Raw genomic sequence first — 19172 nt, 5'->3', positions numbered from 1 at the left:
CTGTAGTCCCAGCTACTCGGGAGGCTGAGACAGGAGAATGGCATAAACCCAGGAGGCGGAGCTTGCAGTGAGCTGAGATCCGGCCACTGCACTCCAGCCTGGGTGACAGAGTGAGATTCTATCTCAAAAAAAAAAAAATAAAAGTAAAATGATTCTTAACTATTTCTTTACCATTTCTTTCACGTGTATGAATCAAAAGTGAAAGCGGCATTTTCCAAAACAGCAATACTAAGTTATTACTTTTTTCATTTTATTTTTCTGCTCCACAGGAGGTTTCTGTAAGTTATGACTTCTATGAATTCTTGATTTACCTTTACTTTTACTGAAGAGACCCTGTTAAGTCAACCATGCATGTTAATTGATTCGTTTTTCTTTCGAGACGGAGTTTTTGCTCTTGTTGCCCAGGCTGGAATGCAATGGCATGATCTCGGCTCACAGAAACCTCTGCCTCCCCAGTTCAAGCAATCCTCCTGTCTCAGCCTCCTGAATAGCTAGGATTACAGGCACGTGCCACCACGCCTGGGTATTTTTGTATTTTTAGTAGAAACAGGGTGTCTCCATGTTGGCCAGGCTGGTCTCAAACTCCCGACCTCAGGTGATCTGCCGGCCTCAGTCTCCCAAAGTGCTAGGGTTTCAGGTTTGAACAACCATGCCCAGCCCAATTGAGTTGTTTTTCTAAGCAGTGGTAATTCACATTCTCATCCCTTCTGTTATGACCAAGGTCATGCAAAAAAACACCAGGATAAGACAGATTGCCAGGCCTGGTACAGTGGCTCATGCCTGTAATCCCAGCACTTTGGGAGGCCGAGGCGGGTGGATCACCTGAGGTCAGGAGTTGGAGACCAGCCTGGCCAACATGGTGAAACCCCATCTCTACTAAAAATACAAAAAATTAGCCAGTCGTGGTGGTGGGTGCCTGTAATCCCTGTTACTCGGGCTGAGGCAGGAGAATTGCTTGAACTCGGGAGGCGGAGGTTGTTGTAGTGTGCCGAGATCATGCCACTGTCCTCCAGCGTGGGCAACAAGAGTGAAACTCCATTGCAAACAAAACAAAAACAGACAAATTGCCTATGTAACCTATACTGGTCCTCAGAGGATTTTTTTTTTTTTTTTTTTTTTTTTTGAGACAGAGGCGCATTGTCTCCCGGGTTGGAGTGCAGTGGCATGACCTAGGGCTCATCGCAACCTCCGCCTCCTGGGTTCAAGCGATTCTCCTGCCTCAATCACCCGAGCAGCTGGGATTACAGGCGCCCACCACCACGTCCAGCTAATTTTTTGTATTTTTAGTAGAGACGGGGGTTTCACCATGTTGGCCAGGCTGGTCTTGAACTTCTGACCTCGTGATTCGCCTGCCTCAGCCTCCCAAAGTGCTGGGATTACAGGCGTGAGCCACCCTGCCTGGCCCCTTCAGAGGATTTTTAATAAACTGGCCCGCATTTACTCTTTAGTTAAAAGCAAGAAATTGGCTGGGCGTGGTGGCTCATGTCTGTAATCTCAGCACTTCAGGAGGCCAAGGCGGGCGGATAACCTGAGGTCGGGAGTTCAATAACAGCCTAACATGGAAAAACCCCATCTCTACTAAAAATACAAAATTATCTGGGTGTGCTGGCAATGCTTGTAATCCCAGCTACTCGGGAGGCTGAGGCAGGAGAATCGCTTGAACCCGGGAGGTGGAGGTTGCGGTGAGCCAAGATCGCGCATTGCACTCTAGCCTGGGCAACAAGAGTGAAACTCCATCTCAAAAAAAAAAAAAAAAAAAAAAAAGGCAAGAAATCTACCTTCCAAGGACATTAAAAAAAAAGCAGCTAATTATTTAAAATAACCTTTAAATCCTTTTAGAGACTTAAAATCCTTTTAAAGATTTTAAACCCAAACTTTACAAAGGTTTGATTCCCTCTGGAAAGCCTCCTTTGCATTCTTCCTAGCTATAGTACCTCTATTCTCTCATAGAATACTTTCAGTTTTTATTGGTTTCCACAATTTGATAGGAAGCAATGACCAGCAACTCTATGCACTGTCCTCCGCTAAACACATGCAGGAAAAATGATGGTTTATGTAAATTCATCTTACTTAGCTCCACATCCCATGCTGGAAGTTACTTTCGAATATTCCACACCTACAGTTCAGGTAAACTTCCTTTGAGATTAAGCTCCTGGGCCCGACTCTGTGGTTTATGTATGTAATCCCAACACTTCGGAAGGCTGAGGTGGGTTGATTCCCTGAGCCTAGGAGTTTGAGGTTAAAGTTAGCTACAAAGGCGCCACTGTATTCCAGCTTGGGTGACAGAACAATACTTTATCCCTAATAGTAAAAATTTTAAAATCTGAAAAATTAAGACTTCACCTGAGCTGATAAATGGAGAGTTGAAAACAACAACAACAAACCTTATAACTGAGCTGGAGCCACTACATGCACACATGAAAAGGACTAACAGTCATAAAATAACACACAAAATCTGGAAGCTAATTTAGTGTAAAGGAAGAGTCTGTTGTTGCTTATTATAATACTTTCCCACTAAAGGTGTCCAATAAATTCTATCACCTTACGAGATGAGTTTTAAACTAAGTGTGTAATGAGAAAATAGGCAATTTTTTTAAATCTCTTTTTTCTTTTGGGCTGTGGGGTGGTGAGAGAACAAAGAAATACTAAAAGTGAAACGCTACGCTGAATTGATCAAGCTAACTGGGAACTCACTGGAAAAGTGAAAACTGAGATGAATTAGTGATGAGCTCAAGAAGGTGGTTAGCCACTTACCCAGAGATTTATTTAATGAGAATGGATGCAGGTTTCCACAGGTCGTTCCACCGACAGTAAGAAGACAGTCGTGAACCTTGGGTCCCTTTTTTCACTAGTCAACAGTCACCCTCACCTACACACGGAGTACATATTTGGCACTCAACAAATCTTGATTTAATGAAACTCTACCTCACTCATACTGGCACCCAACCTCGGAGTTATGGCCCCCCAAATTACCTCCAAAACGCCTGACGACCTAACCCAAAGAGCAGAAAAAGTAGAGAGGAAACCTCTAGGGGTGGAGTGGATTCTCTGTCCAACAAGCAGGGGCCAACGGGGCCTAGACCAACCCAATTTCCCACAGAAAACTCAAAGGCCCAGGGGATTGAACCGTGGCTAATCTCCTTCGACTTCCACGAAGCAGCAGCCAAGGGGACGCAGATCCATAGCCTCCCACCCGGGGGCGCTGAGAGATCTCGGGGTATCACCCCCAAAAGTTAGTACCTGCGAAGCTGCGGCACAAAGTGTGGCTCCGGGCTCTCATTACGGAGGCCGGGACCTGGGACCGGCCAGCCGCGCCTCCTGGCTGAGGGTTCCGCGCTCCGGAGCTGCAGTGACCGTACACGTCGCCGATAGACACCTAAGGCTTCAGAAGCGTCCTGGCTCGCAGGCCCCAGACGTTTTGCTCTTAGGACTCCGCGAGTTGTCGCACCCACGTCAACTGGCGCTCTTCAGTGCTTCCCTCACTGGGTAAGCGGTCACTCCTGCCTTAAGCCCAGCAGCCGGTCGCTCTCCGGCGCCGCCATCGTTAGTGTTTGTTTTCATCCGCTTCGGTAATGGCCGGGGGCGGGGGGGTGGAAGAGGGCTATGGGGGAAATCCAGATGCCTAACCTTAGTCGCACTTTCGCTACAGTAAGGATGCCCTATTTATTCTTTTAGTCCTCAAAATCTCCATGAAAGTTGATTTTCTTTCCACGTAAGCTTTGTTCTCTAATCTTTCTAAGCGACTCAAGATAAAATAAAGACGGAAGGGAGGTGTTTGAGAGAGAGAGACCGTTCGGGTGATGTGTGGAATATGCGGGGACGAACCGCAGGTCGCGGTGGCAGCGGCAGTGAGGACGCGGCGTGGGGCGGGCCCTGACGCGGAAGGGGCGGTGCCGCTTTTGCGCGCCGTGGCGGCCTGTGTGCAGTAGCCGGTTCCGGAGGAGGGTCCAACCCGGCTAGGTGGGTGGGGAGTGTGGCTGTTAACCTGGCAGCCGCGGAGAGGTGGGTGACGGGCCTGGGCTAACTGAGTGGCCGGCGCAATCAGACTTTGACATCCGTTTTTAGGGTGCCCTTTAAAAGTGGCGGAGTCGCCTCCCAAACCTGGTTCGGCCAGCCTCTTTTTAGCTCCCGACTTCCAATGTGTCTGGTCTTCCCTACTTCCTGGCCCTCAGCTTCACGATTTGGAGTTCTTGGAGTGAGGGAAAAGCCTTTTGTTACAGCACACAGTGTACGTCCATAAGGCTGGGTTGTGGACCTTGTTGTTGGTTTTTTTTTTTTTTTTTTGCCCCTTCTTTTCTTGTTAGACTGGTTTGAGCACCCCAGCATTTGTCCTGTACTTATCAGGTAGAACCAGAAGTTTTTGGATAATGAAACCCGTGACCAATTCTTACCCAAGGTGGTTATGACATATGCCAGCTGCTTCTTGGCCTATATAGTTAGGAGCTGACCTCTTTTACCTTGTGAATAATTGTCATCACCTCCATTCTTTTGGTGTTCTCAATTGAAATGCCAGGCATTAAATGAGCCACAAAGGTTAAATTCCCATTATCCTTCAATCAGAGCAAGCCTGTCGTGCAGCCATGAGTTAGTGGAGAAAAATCCAGAGTTGTAAGTACAGTACGTTTTGCCTCAACAAAATGGAAATTTGCAGAAAAGGAGCTGCTCCAGCCTTTGAGTCACTTTAAAGTCTTTGATAGGTTTCTAATGTTTTTTCTTTTAACATTTACAGAGAGAAGATTATAAATGGCAGAGCCATTTAATTGTGGTTAGCTGTTGGATTCTGATACTTTCTTAAAAATACCTTCTTGCACCAACATCTTCATTGGAAACAGTTCAGAAAAAGCAGAGAAGAGAGACAACTTTCACATTTACCATGGCTATACCAATAACAGTGCTTGACTGTGACCTCTTGCTGTATGGCCGTGGTCACCGGACATTGGACCGTTTTAAGCTGGATGATGTGTCTGATGAATACTTGATGTCCATGTATGGGTTTCCGCGACAGTTCATTTATTACTTGGTGGAGCTCTTGGGGGCGAATCTTTCTAGGCCTACTCAGCGATCCAGGGCTATTAGCCCAGAGACACAGATCCTTGCAGCATTGGGTTTTTATACCTCAGGTTCCTTCCAGACTCGGATGGGAGATGCCATTGGAATCAGTCAGGCGTCTATGAGTCGTTGTGTTGCCAATGTCACCGAAGCACTTGTGGAAAGGGCCTCACAGTTCATTCGCTTTCCAGCTGATGAAGCCTCCATACAGGCTCTGAAGGATGAATTCTATGGGTTGGCAGGGATGCCAGGGGTGATGGGGATAGTTGACTGTATCCATGTGGCCATCAAGGCACCAAATGCTGAAGACCTCTCCTATGTGAACCGAAAAGGCCTGCATTCTTTAAACTGCCTGATGGTATGTGACATTAGAGGGGCACTAATGACCGTGGAGACAAACTGGCCAGGCAGCCTACAGGACTGTGCCGTGCTGCAGCAGTCTTCCCTCAGTAGTCAATTTGAAGCTGGTATGCACAAAGATAGCTGGCTTCTGGGTAAGTTTGCAAGTGTGAATTTTCATTTTGTTTGGAGGCATAGAAAAGTTATGTAGGCCGGGGGCAGTAGTTCACACAGCCCCAGCACTTTGGGAGGCTGAGGTGGTGTATCACCTGAGGTCAAGAGTTGGAAAGCAGCCTGGCCAACATGGTGAAACTTCGTCTCTACTGAAAATACAAAATTGTCTGAGCATGGTGGCAGGCGCCTTTAGTCCTAGCTCCTTGGGAGGCTGAGGCGGGACAATCGCCTGAACCCAGGATGCAGAGGTTGCAGTGAGCCGAGATGGCACCATTGCACCCCCGCCTGGGCAACAGAGCAAAAAGTGCATCTCAAAAAAAAAAAGAAAAGTGGCTGAGCGGGTAGCTCATGCCTGTAATCCCAGCAGTTTGGGAGGCCGAGGTAGGCAGATCACCTGAGGTTGGGAGTTCAAGACCAGCCTGACCAACATGGAGAAACCCTGTCTATACTAAAAATACAAAATTAACTGGCCGTGGTGGCGCATGCCTGCAATCCCAACTACTCTGGAGGCTGAGGCAGGAGAATCGCTTGAACCCAGGAGGCAGAGGTTGCAGTGAGCCGAGATCGCGCCAGTGCGCTCCAGCTTGGGCAACAAGAGCGAAACCCCATCTCAAAAAAAAATAAAAAGAAAAATTATGTAGTGGAGTAGAATGAGATATGGGAGTCTGTAGAGCTGAATCTCAGTCCTGTCACTTTTTTATGAGACCTCAGGTGAGAATTTTCTTAGCCTTAATTTTTTAAAAATCAACATTTAATAGACATTATTAAAACTTTAAAGCATACTATTAGAGCCAGCACAGTGGCACGAACTAGTACAACTGGTAATTGTAATTCCAACTGCCGGGGAGGCTAAGGCAAGAGGATCACTTGAGCCTGGACCTTGAGACCAGCCTGAGCAAGATAGCAAGATGCTGTCTCCAAAACAATTAAACATTTTTTTCTTATTTTATTTTAATTTTTTTATTTTGTATGGAGGCAGAGTCTCACTATGTTGACCAGACTAGTCTTGAGCTCCTGGCCTCAAGCTATCCTCCCATTTCGGCCTCTCAAAGCTCTGGGAATGTGACTGTGAGCCACCACACCCAAAGTAAAAAATATTATTATTATTATTATTTTTTGAGACAGAGTTTTGCTCTTGTTGCCCAGGCTGGAGTGCAATGACGCGATCTCGGCTCACCGCAACCTCCGCCTCCTAGGTTCAAGCAATTCTCCTGCCTCAGCCTCCTGAGTAGCTGGGATTACAGGCATGCACCACCACGCCCAGCTAATTTTGTATTTTTGGTAGAGATGGGGTTTCACCATGTTGGTCAGGCTAGTCTCTAACTCCCAACCTCAGGTAATCTGGCCATCTCAGCCTCCCAAAGTGCTGGGATTACAGGCGTAAGCCACTGTGCCCAGCCAAAAATACATATATATTAACAAATGTATTTTATGTTATTTCACCCAGCTCTTCTACTCCTAAGAATTTATCTTACAGCTATAGATTTATACATATGCAAAACAAAATTGCATACAAGAATTTTTATTGGAAACAATAGCTGCAGCAACAAAAACAACCTTATAAAAACAATCCTGTCTGGGTGCGGTGGCTCCTGCCCGTAATCTCAGCACTTTGGGAAGTCAAGGTGAGAGGGTCACTTGAATCCAGGAGCTCGAGATCAGCCTGGGCAACAAAGTGAGAGTGTCTTTCAGAAAAGTAATAATAATATAAATAAGTAAACAAATAAATAAAACAATCCTCTGAAATAAAGCCAAAATACTGCTGGACACGATGGCTCACGCCTATAATCCCCACACTGTGGGAGGCCATGGAGGGCGTATCACCTGAGGTCAGGCGTTCAAGACCAGCTTGGCCAACATAGTGAAACCCCTCCTCTACTAAAAATACAAAAGTTACCAGGGCATGGTGGCACGCCTCTGTAATCCCAGCTGCTCAGGAGGCTGAGGTAGGAGAATTGCTTGAACCTGGGAGGTGGAGGTTGCAGTGAGCCGAGATCATGCCACTGCACTCCAGCCTAGGCAACAGAGCGAGACTCCGTCTCAAAAAAAAAAAAAAAAAAGCCAACATACTTATCAGGATTGTCCAGAATTGTTTAAGTATTGTACATCCATACAATTGAGTCTTATCTGGCTCTGTTAATTGTCCGTAAAATGATTAATCTGACACCAACCACAGTAATATCTATTGTGAGGATTAGGTAATATATATGAGAGTTCCCTATAAAGTATTGTACAGATACACAAATGTGGCTGGGCATGATGGCTTATGCCTGTAATCCCAGCACTTTGGGAGACCAAGGCGGTGGATCACCTGAGGTCAAGAGTTGGAGTTCAAAACCAGCCTGGCCAACGTGTTCAAACCCCTTCTCTACTAAAAACACAAAATTTAGCCGGGCATGGTGGCGCATACTTGTAGTCCCAGCTACTTGGGAGGCTGAGGCAGGAGAATTGCTTGAGCCCAGGAGGCGGAGGTTGCAGTGAGCTGAGATCACACCACTGCACTCCAGCCTGGGCGGTGGACCAAGACTCCATCTCAAAAAAAAAAAAAAGGCCAGGTCAGTGGCTCATGCCTGTAATCCCAGCACTTTCGGAGGCCGAGGCAGGCGGATCACCTGATGTCAGGAGTTCAAGACCAGCCTGGCCAAAATGGTGTGAAACCCCTTCTCTACTAAAAATACAAAAAATTAGCTGGGCGTGGTGGCAGGGGTCTATAATCTCAGCTACTTGGGAGGCTGAGGCAGGCGAATTGCTGGAACCCGGGAGGCAGAGGTTACAGTGAGCCAAGATCATACCATTGCACTCCAACCTGGGCAACAAGAACGAAACTCCATTTAAAAAAAAAAAAAGAAATTATTTTTGCGTTATTGTCACTGTGATATCTGCATAAAAATGATAGTAGACAATGCATGTACACGATTCTTATGGTATCAACTTACTTCACAGACCTGCCCAAGTTCCATTGGAAAGACTGGCTTACTGTTATGAGTAGGACAAGAATGTATTCAACAGTAAGCAGTGTGAACCAAGGTGACTGTATAGCTTTGAGGAGTGCAGTTAGTTAGTAGTGATAAAACCCTTGAACCCAGCAGCTTAGTTTTTTGTTTTTTGGGTTTTTTTTTTTATGTGCTACTTTTATATGAGCATCAGGACAAGGGTTATCTTGTATACAACATATGAGAGATGAAAGCTATGTGAAGGATTGGAAGACTTCTCTAACTTTTGTTTTTTTGAGATTGGGTCTTGTTATGTTGCCTAGGCTAGTCTCGAACTCCTGGCCTCAAGCAATCCTCTGGCCTCAGCCCAGGCTCATAGTACCAGTAGCTGGTATCACAGACATACACCACCACACCCAACTAATCACAACCACTAATCATATCTACACTGCACATGCTCATAGCACAGTGCTTACTATGAGTTGATGCTCAAGAAATATTTCTCTTTAACATATTTACTAGCACTTTATAGAGAAACCTCCCATGTTCCAAGTGGGCGAAGACGACACTGATGGGTGTAGAGCTGCCAGGGTACCACGTGTAGTATCTTGGAGCTTAGTGAATTTCTTGATTTTTGCTTCTCCATACCATTTTTAGTGTGCCACCTTCTTGCTACTCTACTGGACCTTTATCTTAAACATACCTTTTGCCTATTTTGAGCTTTCAAATTTTATTTCAGACAACTCACACCAAGAAGTGTGGGAAAGTCTATTTTGCAGTTGTCTCATCTGGCCGTTTCTTCTATAGCTGTGGGGCTACTTGGGTTCCAAGCTGATTTCTTATTAATCTTTTCACTTTGGTTCCCCCCAATTTTTTTTTTTTTTGGTGACAGGGTCTCACTCTGTCACCCAGGCTGGAGTGCAGTGGTGTGATTATGACTCACTGCAGCCTTGACCTCCTGGACTCAATTTATCCTCCTACCTCAGCCTACTGAGTAGCTGGGACTACAGATGCATACCACCATGCTGGGCTAATTTTTGTATTTTTGGTAAATTTGATGTTTTGTCATGCTGCCCAGGCTGGTCTCGAACCCCTAGGCTCAAGCAGTTAGCCCACCTTGTACTCCCAAATTGCTGGAATTACAGGCATGAGCTACTGCACCCTGCCCAGTTCCCTAACTATTAAGCCAGCTAAAACTTAGCCCTTAGAATTTGACAGGCAATATTGTAAGCATTTTGCATCAATTATATCACTTAATGCTTATAAAAACTCTTTAAGAGTTAAATAATAATATTAACATTTTTACAAAAGAAGAGACTGAGGCACATAACATTTAAATCCCTTGTGTTTCAGTGTTTAAATGAGATCATAGTACGAATTACTCGATTTGGCAAATATTCCTTGTAAGGACTTCAAGATCATGTAGGAGGTAGTGATTTTCTTTTTCTTCCCACCTTGGGATCCAAGATTCAGTTGGAATTATGGCTTTTTTTTTTTTTTTTTTTTTTTTTTTTTTTTTTTTTTTTTTTGAGACGGAGTCTCGCTGTGTCGCCCAGGCTGGAGTGCAGTGGCCGGATCTCAGCTCACTGCAAGCTCCGCCTCCCGGGTTCACGCCATTCTCCTGCCTCAGCCTCCCGAGTAGCTGGGACTACAGGCGCCCGCCAGGTCGCCCGGCTAGTTTTTTGTATTTTTAGTAGAGACGGGGTTTCACCATGTTAGCCAGGATGGTCTTGATCTCCTGACCTCGTGATCCGCCCGTCTCGGCCTCCCAAAGCGCTGGGATTACAGGCTTGAGCCACCGTGCCCAGCGGAATTATGGCTTTAAAGTAGTTTTTTACATTGCTTATAGTACATAATTGAAAATTAGTAAAAATTCTGATAAATAACTGCTGATTCCCCTCTCTACAGAAAGAGTAGGAGTGGGAAAAAAGGATACTGTAGCAACATTTAACAAATGTTTATTTTTTATATTTTTTTGAGATGGAGTCTCGCTCTGTCACGGAGGCTGGAGTGCAGTGGCGTGAGCTCGGCTCACTGCAAGCTCCGCCTCCCGGGTTCACACCATTCTCCTCCCTCAGCCTCCCGAGTAACTGGGACTACAGGTGCCCGCCACCACACCCAGCTAATTTTTTGTATTTTTAGTAGAAATGGGGTTTCACCGTGTTAGCCAGGATGGTCTGGATCTCCTGACCTCATGATCCACCTGCCTCGGCCTCGCAAAGTGCTGGGATTACAGGCGTGAGCCACCGCACCCGGCCTGTTTATTATATTATATATATACACATACATTTTTGAGACAGGGTCTCACTCTGTCACCCATGCTGGAGTGCACTGGCATGATCACAACTCATTGAAGCCTTGACCTCCTGGGCTCAGTTGATCCTCCCACATCAGTCTACCAAGTAGTTGGGAGCATAGGTGCTTGCCATCATGCCTGACTAATTTTTTTAAAATTTTTTGGCTGGGCACTGTGGGTCATGCCTGTAATCCCAGCACTTTGGGAGGCCAAAGCAGGCGGATCACCTGAGGTCAGGAGTTTGAGACCAGCCTGGCCAACATGGTGAAACCCTGTCTCTACCAAAAATACAAAAATTACCCAGGCATGGTGGTGGGCACCTGTAATCCTAGCTACTCAGGAGGCTGAGGCAGGAGAATCGCTTGAACCCGGGAGGTGGAGGTTGCAGTGAGCCGAGATTGCACCATGGCACTGTAGCCTGGGCAATGAGTGAGACTTACTCTCAAAAAAGTAAGAGTCCGGGTCTCACTGTGTTGACCAGGCAGGTCTCAAACTCCTGAGCTCAGCTGGTCCACCTCAGCCTCCCAAAGTGCTGGGATTACAGGTATGAGCCACTGTGTCTGGTCAGCAAGTGTTTATTAAAGCTAGTTTTGGTATGAGGCACTAAGAAAGCTTCGAATATACCTGTGGAAGTTGAAGATGTAGAAACTGATTTCCTTAGGCTGGGCGTGGTGGCTCATGCCTGTAATCCCAGCATTTTGGGAGGCCAAGGTGGGTGGATCACTTGAGGTCAGGACTCCTTGACCAGCTGGTCAACATGGTGAAAGCCCGTCTCTACTAAATATACAAAAATTAGCCGGGCGTGGTGGCATGAGCCTGTGATTCCAGCTACTCAGGAGGCTGATGCAGGAGAATTACTTGATCCTGGTAGATGGAGGTTGCAGTGAGCGGAAATCGTGCCTCTGCATTCCAGTCTGGATGACCCAGTGAGACTCCATCTTAAAAAAAAAAAAAAAGGTGGCTCACACCTGTGATCCCAGCACTTTGGGAGGCCGAGGCAGGTGGATAATGAGGTCAGGAGTTCAAGATAAGCCTGGCCAAGATGGTGAAACCCCATCTCTACTAAAAATAGGAAAATTAGCCTGGTGCTAATTTTAGCCAGGTGCTAAATCCCAGCAATTTTGGAGGCTGAGGCAGGCGGATCACCTGAGGTCAGAAGTTTGAGACCAGCCTGGCCAAGATGGTGAAATCCCATCTCTACTAAATATACAAAAATTAGCCAGGTTTGGTGGCACGCGCCTATAATCCCAGCTACTTGGGAGGCTGAGGCAGGAGAATCGCTTGAACCTGGGAGGCGGAGGTTGCAGTGAGCTGAGATCACGCCATTGCACTCCAGCTTGGGGGACAACAGTGAAACTTTGTCTCGGAAAAAAAAAAAAAAAATTATCAGGCGGGGTGGCTCAAGCCTGTAATCCTAGCACTTTGGGAGGCAGAGGCAGGCAGGTCACCTGAGGTTGGGAGTTCAAGACCAGCCTGGCCAACATGGTGAAACCATGTCTCTACTAAAAATACAAAATTAGCTGGGCAAGGTGGTGCACGCCTGTAATCCCAGCTACTTGGGCAGCTGAGGCAGGAGAATTGCTTGAACCCGGGAGGCGGAGGTTGCAGTGAACCGAGATTCTACGACTGTACTCCAGCCTGGGCTCAAAAAAAAATTTTTTTTTTAAATTGCCAGGCATGGTGGCGTGTGCCTATAGTCCCAGCTTACTTAGGAGGCTGACTTGGGAGGATCACTTGAGCCCAGAAGTTCAAAACTGCAGTGAGATATGATCGTGCCATTGCACTCCAGTCTGGGCAACAGAGAGAGACCTTGAATAATTCATATGAATAGACAGATTTGGAAAACGCTGGTCTCTAGAGGTTGTGTGGACAATGGGAGTAATTATGGGAAGATTGGCAGGATTATAAGGAATGATGATGTTAACGAAAGAGAGAATAGATGGCTAATGTATTTTTGTCGTCGTCGTTTTTTTTTGAGACGGAGTTTCGCTCTTGTTGCCCAGGCTGCGGGTGCAACGGAGCGATCTCGGCTTACTGCAACCTCTGCCTCCTGGATTCAAGCAATTCTCCTGCCTCAGCCTCCTGAGTAGCTGAGATTACAGGTGCCCGCCACCACGCCCGGCTAATTTTTGTGTTTTAGGAGAGATGGGGCTTCACCATGTTGGTCAGGCTGGTCTCAAACTCCTGACCTCAGGTGATCCACCCACCACGGCCTCCCAAAGTGCTGGGATTACAGGTGCGAAGCCCTGCACCCGGCCACCTAATTGTATTTTAAGAAACAACCCTTAGGTTTGAGGAACAGTTCTAGATTTCTCAAACCTAGAACTAGCTGTGATCCTCCAGCCTTTTTTTTTTTTTTAGCATTATTTTTCCTACAATATTATCCATTCCTGTCCTCATTCTCATCTGTCCTTTCAGAATGCATTATCTAAATTCCCTTCTAAATATACCTATTCCTGCAAACAATTCAGCCTCAGTTCTTATTTCTTTAGCTCTTGGCCTAGTCCTATTAAGCAGCTTTGGGTAAGATCTGCCAGAATGTCTTGTGGATGACTGATCATATAAGCAATTGCAATCTGTTTAGCACTTCTGATCCTAATCCCCTCTTGAGTGTCTGTTTTCCAGTGGTCCTTGGTTTATAACCATTTAGTGAGGTAGAGCAATTTTACAAAAGGTCTCCTTTAGCTTTTCCTGTGTATCTCCTCCATTTAAGACTCATACCATTTCCTAGAGAAACTTTAACAAGTATCATTTAGCATCTCCAGGTTTCAGTATTCATCTTATATACTTGCTTTATTCTCCTTTACAGCATTATACTCTTGTTTTATTATGCTCTTGTTTTAGTATTTGGAGTCTGAAATTAGCATTTAGTGACTAGGTCTTTCCTTTGCCTGACATATCAAAGGATGACAGACATATACTTTGATCTTCTCATTTGAAAAATGAGTTCAATATCTAACCTAGCAGAGTTGGGATTGCATAATAAGAGATAATCTTTTTTTTTTTTTTTTTTTTTTTTTTTTTTGAGACAGTCTCACCCTGTCGCCTAGGCTGGAGTGCAGTGGTGTGATCTTGGCTCACTGCAGCCTCCACCTCCCAGGTTCAAGCAGTTCTACCTCAGCCTCCCAAGTAGCTAGGGCTACAGGCATGCACCACCATGCCTGGCTGACTTTTGTATTTTTAGTAGAGATGGGGTTTTGCTGTGTTGACCAGACTGGTCTCAAACTCCTGACCTCAGGTTATCCGCCTGCCTTAGCCTCCCAAAGTGCTGGAATTATGGGCATGAGCCACCATGCCCAGCCTGATAATCTTTAAAGAGTACCAGCTGAGCGTGGTGGTCATGCCTGTAATCTCAGCACCTTGGGAGGTGAAGCGGGTGGGAGTTCTCCTGAAGCGGGAGGAATGCTTGAGGCCAGGAGTTCAGGATCAGCCTAGCAACATAACAAGACCCTGTCTCTACAAAAAGTTTAAAAATTAGCTGGGTGTTGTGGCATGCGCCTGTAATCCCAGCTACTCAGGAGGCTGTGTTGGGAAGATTGCTTGAGCTTAGGAATTTGAGGTTGCAGTGAGCTATGATCATACCACTGCACTTCAGTGTGGGTGACAGAGTGAGACTCTGTCTCAAAAATATAAAACTAAACTAAACTAAATAAATATTGAAAATAAAGTTAGGCCAGGGTATGGTGGCTCACGATTGTAATCCCAGCACTTTGGGAGGCTGAAGGGAGCGGATCATCTGAGGTTGGGAGTTCGAGACCGGCCTGGCCAACATGGTGAACCCCCCCCCCCCCCATCTCTACTAAAAATACCAAAATTAGCCAGTCACAGTGGCACGTGCCTGTAGTCCCAGCTGCTCGGGAGGCTGAGGCAGGAGAATTGCTTGAACCTGGGAGTCAGAGATTGCAGTGAGCCGACATTGTGCCACTGCACTGCAGCCTGGGCGACAGAGTGAGACTCCGTCTCAAAAAAAAGAAAAGAAAAAGACAAGAAAGTTAAAAAAAAAAAAAGTACCAGCACAGTACATGCTACACAGTAGGCATTCAATGAGTCACAGATATTATTTTTCATTATTATTTATAGCATCAGTTTCTTAAATTCATTATTTAGTAGGGTTATGTTCAATGAAAAAAAAGGTTATGGCCGGGTGTAGTGTCTCATGCCTGTAATCCCAGCACTTTGGGAAGCCGAAGGGGGTGGATCGCCTGAGGTCAGGAGTTTGAGACCAGCCTGGCCTGCATAGTGAAACCCCGTCTCTACTAAAAATATAAAAATTAGCCGGGCATGGTACAGGTGCCTGTAATCCCAGCTACTCGGGAAGCTGAGGCAGGAGAATTATTTGAACCTGGGAGGTGGAGGTTGCAGTGAGCTGAGATCATGCCACTGCACTCCAGCCTGGGCAACAGAGTGAGACTCTGTCTCAAAAAAAAAAAAAAAAAAAAAAGGCTAGGCGCAGTAGCTCACGCCTGGAATCCTAGCACTTTGGGAGGCCGAGGCGGGCAGATCACGAGGTCAGGAGATCGAGACCAGCCTGGCCAAAATGGTGAAACCCTGTCTCTACTAAAAACACAAAAAATTAGCCGGACGTGGTGACATGTGCCTGTAGTACCAGCTACTCAGGAGGCTGAGGCAGGAGAATTGCTTAAACCTGGGAGGCAGAGGTGGTAGTGAGCTGAGATTGCACCACTGTACTCCAGCCTGGGCAACAGAGCAGATTCTGTCTAAAAAAAAATAAAAATAAAAAGTTATATCTGGGAGGGGAAAAGTCAGCTAAACAGTAAATTTGAAAATTCTGTGAGACTTCTTAGATATTTACAGTTAATCCATTTCTTAGAAATGTAAGCTCCTGCTAGGCGCCGTAATCCCAGGGCTTTGCGAGGTCGAGGTGGGTGGATTGCTTGGGCACAGGACTTAGAGACCAGCCTAGGTGACATCATGAGACCTCCTCTTTAGAAAACATTAAAAAAATTTGCCAGGCGTGGTGGCACATGCCCGTGGTCCCAGATATTCGGAAGGCTGAGGTAGGAGGCTGGAAGGTTGAGGCTGCAGTGAACTGTTATCACTCCACTGCATTCCTGCCTGGGTGACAGAGCAAAACTCTGTCTCTAAAAAAATTAATGTAAGCACCTAAAAGAAATGAGCCCTGTATGTTGGGAACAGTGCCTACCACTGTCTGAACAGTCCAGAACGATTTACTGAAATTGACGGTGGGGCTGGAATACAGTGGTATGCAAACTGGTACTCCAGGGGCTATTTGTCTCTCAAATTTCTAAGAGGTTTTGCCTCTGTGTGGGACATCTCATCTGCCAGATGTAGTGACAGTGAGTCAGGACAAGAAAACATTATATTAACATTGTGCTGTTGTATCAGGACATTGCACCCCAGTTTTTTGTTGTTGTTGTTTCTGGGATCATTTGATAAAGAAGTCACTTAAGGAGAATGCCTTGTGTGTATTTTTTTTTTTTTTTTTTTTTTTTTGAGACGGAGTCTTGCTCTGTCGCCCGGGCTGGAGTGCAGTGGCCGGATCTCAGCTCACTGCAAGCTCCGCCTCCCGGGTTCATGACATTCTCCTGCCTCAGCCTCCCGAGTAGCTGGGACTACAGGCGCCCGCCACCTCGCCCGGCTAGTTTTTTTGTATTTTTTAGTAGGGACAGGGTTTCACCGTGTTAGCCAGGATGGTCTCGATCTCCTGACCTCGTGATCTGCCCGTCTCGGCCTCCCAAAGTGCTGGGATTACAGGCTTGAGCCACCGCGCCCGGCCGTGTGTATTTTTTTAATTGACTTCTGAATTCATTTGCTTATCACCATTACTATTTGCATGATTATATGTATGCTCTCTTTGTTCATGTGAAATCCTCTTACAAAGGCATGGTTCTAGTAATTGTGATATATAGGAAGGCAGAACACCTGAGTTCTGATCTCTGCCATAAGTGCTCGGACTTTTATCTTATTCTTCTCAGCGCTGGGAGAATAAATTACTATAGTCCATGAAATCCCCTGAAATCCCTTGGTAGTGCTTTTAGACTTGAAATTTTGAGGGTAAAGTTAAGACTTTCCCTCACAAGTGTTTGGGATCTCTCGGCTGAATTGTCTTTTTTCCTCTTTCATTCTTGCTCTTTAGAGATTTTGAAGATTGGCATGCTATTTGATTTTATTTGGTTTCATTAAGCCTTTTATTAAATAACAATATTAGGAAAATGCAGGAATTTTATTTTATTTGAGATGGAGTTTCGCGCTTGTCGCCCGGATTGGAGTACAATGGCGTGATTTTGGCTCACTGCAACCTCCGCCTCCCATGTTGGTCAGGCTGGTCTTGAACTCCTGACCTCAGGTGGTGATCTACCCGCCTCAGCCTCCCAAAGTGCTGGGATTACAGGCATGAGTCACCGCGCCCGTCCAAATGCAGGAATTTTATTTCCTCCAGTGCCTTCACCTCCTTTTTACATTCTTTCATATTTGGCTTCCTTTAGGTGCCAGCGTTTTTCTCTGTCAATTTTTACCAACAATATTCTCAGCCAGAACTCGTGTCTTTCTGCTCCTGGCATTGGCATGATTTCTTTTTTCTGCTTGATTTTTCTAGTGTGCTTTGGCACCAGAGGCTGTTGTATTTTCTTGTCCATTGTCAGTATATGTTTTCTGCATTTCGCTTCCTGTTGTATTCCACTTATAGTCACTTATGATTTATTTGGGCCTTCCCCACAGGTGACAGTTCCTTCTTTCTTCAAACCTGGCTCATGACCCCACTTCACATTCCTGAAACTCCAGCAGAATATCGCTATAATATGGCCCATTCTGCAACTCACAGTGTGATTGAGAAGACTTTCCGAACCCTCTGCTCCCGATTCCGCTGCCTGGATGGATCCAAGGGGGCGCTGCAGTACTCACCAGAGAAATCCAGCCACATCATCTTGGCCTGTTGTGTTCTCCACAACATCTCCCTGGAGCATGGGATGGATGTTTGGTCCTCTCCGATGACAGGACCCATGGAACAGCCCCCTGAAGAAGAGTATGAGCACATGGAGTCCCTGGACTTAGAGGCTGACCGTATTCGTCAGGAGTTAATGCTCACTCATTTTAGCTAATGTAGAAGGTGGAGAGGAGGGAGACTTCCCAGGAGTTGTAACACACTTTCTTCCTCATCACCTTCTACACAGTTCCATCATCTAGCATGACTGAGTATTCAGATACTTGTCATAAACTGACATTTAATCTGTGTGTTTTGGTAAGGTTGGGGCTATGCCGGAATATCTTGATTCATTTGCAAATGCATTAAACCGAAACCAAGACAGCGGTTACCTACTGTCCAGTGAACTCCAGGTTGAGTACCACTAATTTGAAAGCTCAGTGGTTGCAAACATTTATGATTGTGCCTACGAAGTCATAGTAAAGGTCAGGAGTTCAAGACCAGCCTGGCCAACATGGTGAGACCCTGTCGCTACTAAAAAGTGGCAGGTGCCTGTAATCCCAGCTGTTCGGGAGGCTGAGGCAGGATAATCGCTCGAACCTGGGAGGCAGAGGTTGCGGGGAGCCAAGATCGTGCCATTGCGCTCAGCCTGGGCAACAAGAGCGAAACTCTGTCTCCAAAAAAGAAAATTAGCCGGCCGTGGTGGTACACACCTGAAATCCCAGCTACTCAGGATGCTGAGGCAGGAGAATCCAGGAGTCGGAGGTTGCAGTGAGCTGAGATCGTGCCACTGCACTCCAGCCTGAGTGGCAGAGCAAGACTCTTTCTCGAAAAAAAAAAAAAAGTCATAGTAAAGGGGAAAACAGCATATAGTCAAAACACTTTTTTGGTTTCAATTATCTGCAGATTTCAGATGAAAACAATATTTACATAGGCCGGGTGCGGTGGCTTACGCCTGTAATCCCAGAATCCCAGCACTTTGGGAGGCCAAGGCGGGCGGATCACGTGAGGTCGGGAGTTTGACACCAGCCTGACCAATATGGTGAAACCCCATCTCTACTAAAAAATACAAAAATTAGCCGGGCATGGTGGCATGCGCCTGTAATCCCAGCTACTCAGGAGGCTGAGGCAGGAGAATCGCTTAAACCCAGGAGGCAGAGGTTGCAGTGAGCCAAGATCACGCCATTGCACTCCAGCCTGTGCAAGACTCCGTCTCAGGAATAAAAAAAAGAAAAAGAAAACAATATTTACTTGTTCTGGATTATCTGGGTGGCATTTTAGTTTTTCTACTTTGTTGCCTATATAGGCATAATCTGAGGCAAATGTGAAGAGAGAATTTCAGTTGGGGAATGGTCTTCTGACAGTAAATGGCTAATAATCCCAGTCTGCAGCTTTGTGCTTTTAAGAGGATATTTTAAAGACAGTCAGAAACCTCCATCTTTAGCCTGTCTGCAATAATTGGACTGTGACTTGGACCTAA

General features: G+C 46.1%; 2 protein-coding genes across 11 annotated transcripts in view; one reads left to right on the top strand and one right to left on the bottom strand.

Annotated features, from left to right (window-relative positions):
- ATG13 (autophagy related 13) overlaps window positions 1-3669 on the bottom strand; it is a 62184-nt gene extending 58515 nt beyond the window's left edge. For 4 of the 8 annotated variants that reach the window (XR_748814.2, XR_748813.1, XM_010371073.2 and 1 more), the window contains exon 1: window positions 3241-3615. The gene's annotated coding sequence lies outside the window, so the exon portion shown is untranslated. Of the gene's footprint in view, window positions 1-2754; window positions 2870-3240 lie in introns of all 8 variants that reach the window. The other 4 variants (XM_030918449.1, XM_030918451.1, XM_030918450.1 and 1 more) reach the window with 3 other exon arrangements.
- A 189-nt stretch (window positions 3670-3858) lies between these two features.
- On the top strand, window positions 3859-18080 carry HARBI1 (harbinger transposase derived 1). Of its 3 annotated transcripts, none has more exons than XM_010371072.2 (3): window positions 3859-4002; window positions 4730-5543; window positions 17491-18080. In XM_010371072.2, exons 2-3 carry the CDS (start codon window positions 4874-4876, stop codon window positions 17868-17870), a joined length of 1050 nt encoding a protein of 349 aa, XP_010369374.1. In that variant the 5' UTR covers window positions 3859-4002; window positions 4730-4873; the 3' UTR covers window positions 17871-18080. The 3 variants fall into 3 exon arrangements, with proteins under 3 accessions (XP_010369374.1, XP_030774307.1, XP_030774308.1); XM_030918447.1 differs by having other exon boundaries at window positions 3892-3960; XM_030918448.1 differs by lacking the exon at window positions 3859-4002 and adding an exon at window positions 4448-4608.
- The last annotated feature ends 1092 nt before the right edge of the window (window positions 18081-19172 follow it).

Source organism: Rhinopithecus roxellana, chromosome 15, assembly GCF_007565055.1.
Source record: "Rhinopithecus roxellana isolate Shanxi Qingling chromosome 15, ASM756505v1, whole genome shotgun sequence".
NCBI classification, from domain to species: Eukaryota; Metazoa; Chordata; class Mammalia; order Primates; family Cercopithecidae; genus Rhinopithecus; species Rhinopithecus roxellana.
Note: the sequence above shows the minus strand (reverse complement) of the source record. Positions and strands in the feature narration are given on the sequence as shown.

What these genes read in the sequence shown, in the direction of transcription:
- HARBI1 (XM_010371072.2), top strand. Translation starts at nt 4,874, where the DNA reads ATGGCTATACCAATAACAGTGCTTGACTGTGACCTCTTGCTGTATGGC. An exon ending in CAAAGATAGCTGGCTTCTGG is followed by an intron (nt 5,544 to 17,490) that starts GTAAGTTTGCAA and finishes CCTTCCCCACAG; the next exon opens with GTGACAGTTCCTTCTTTCTT.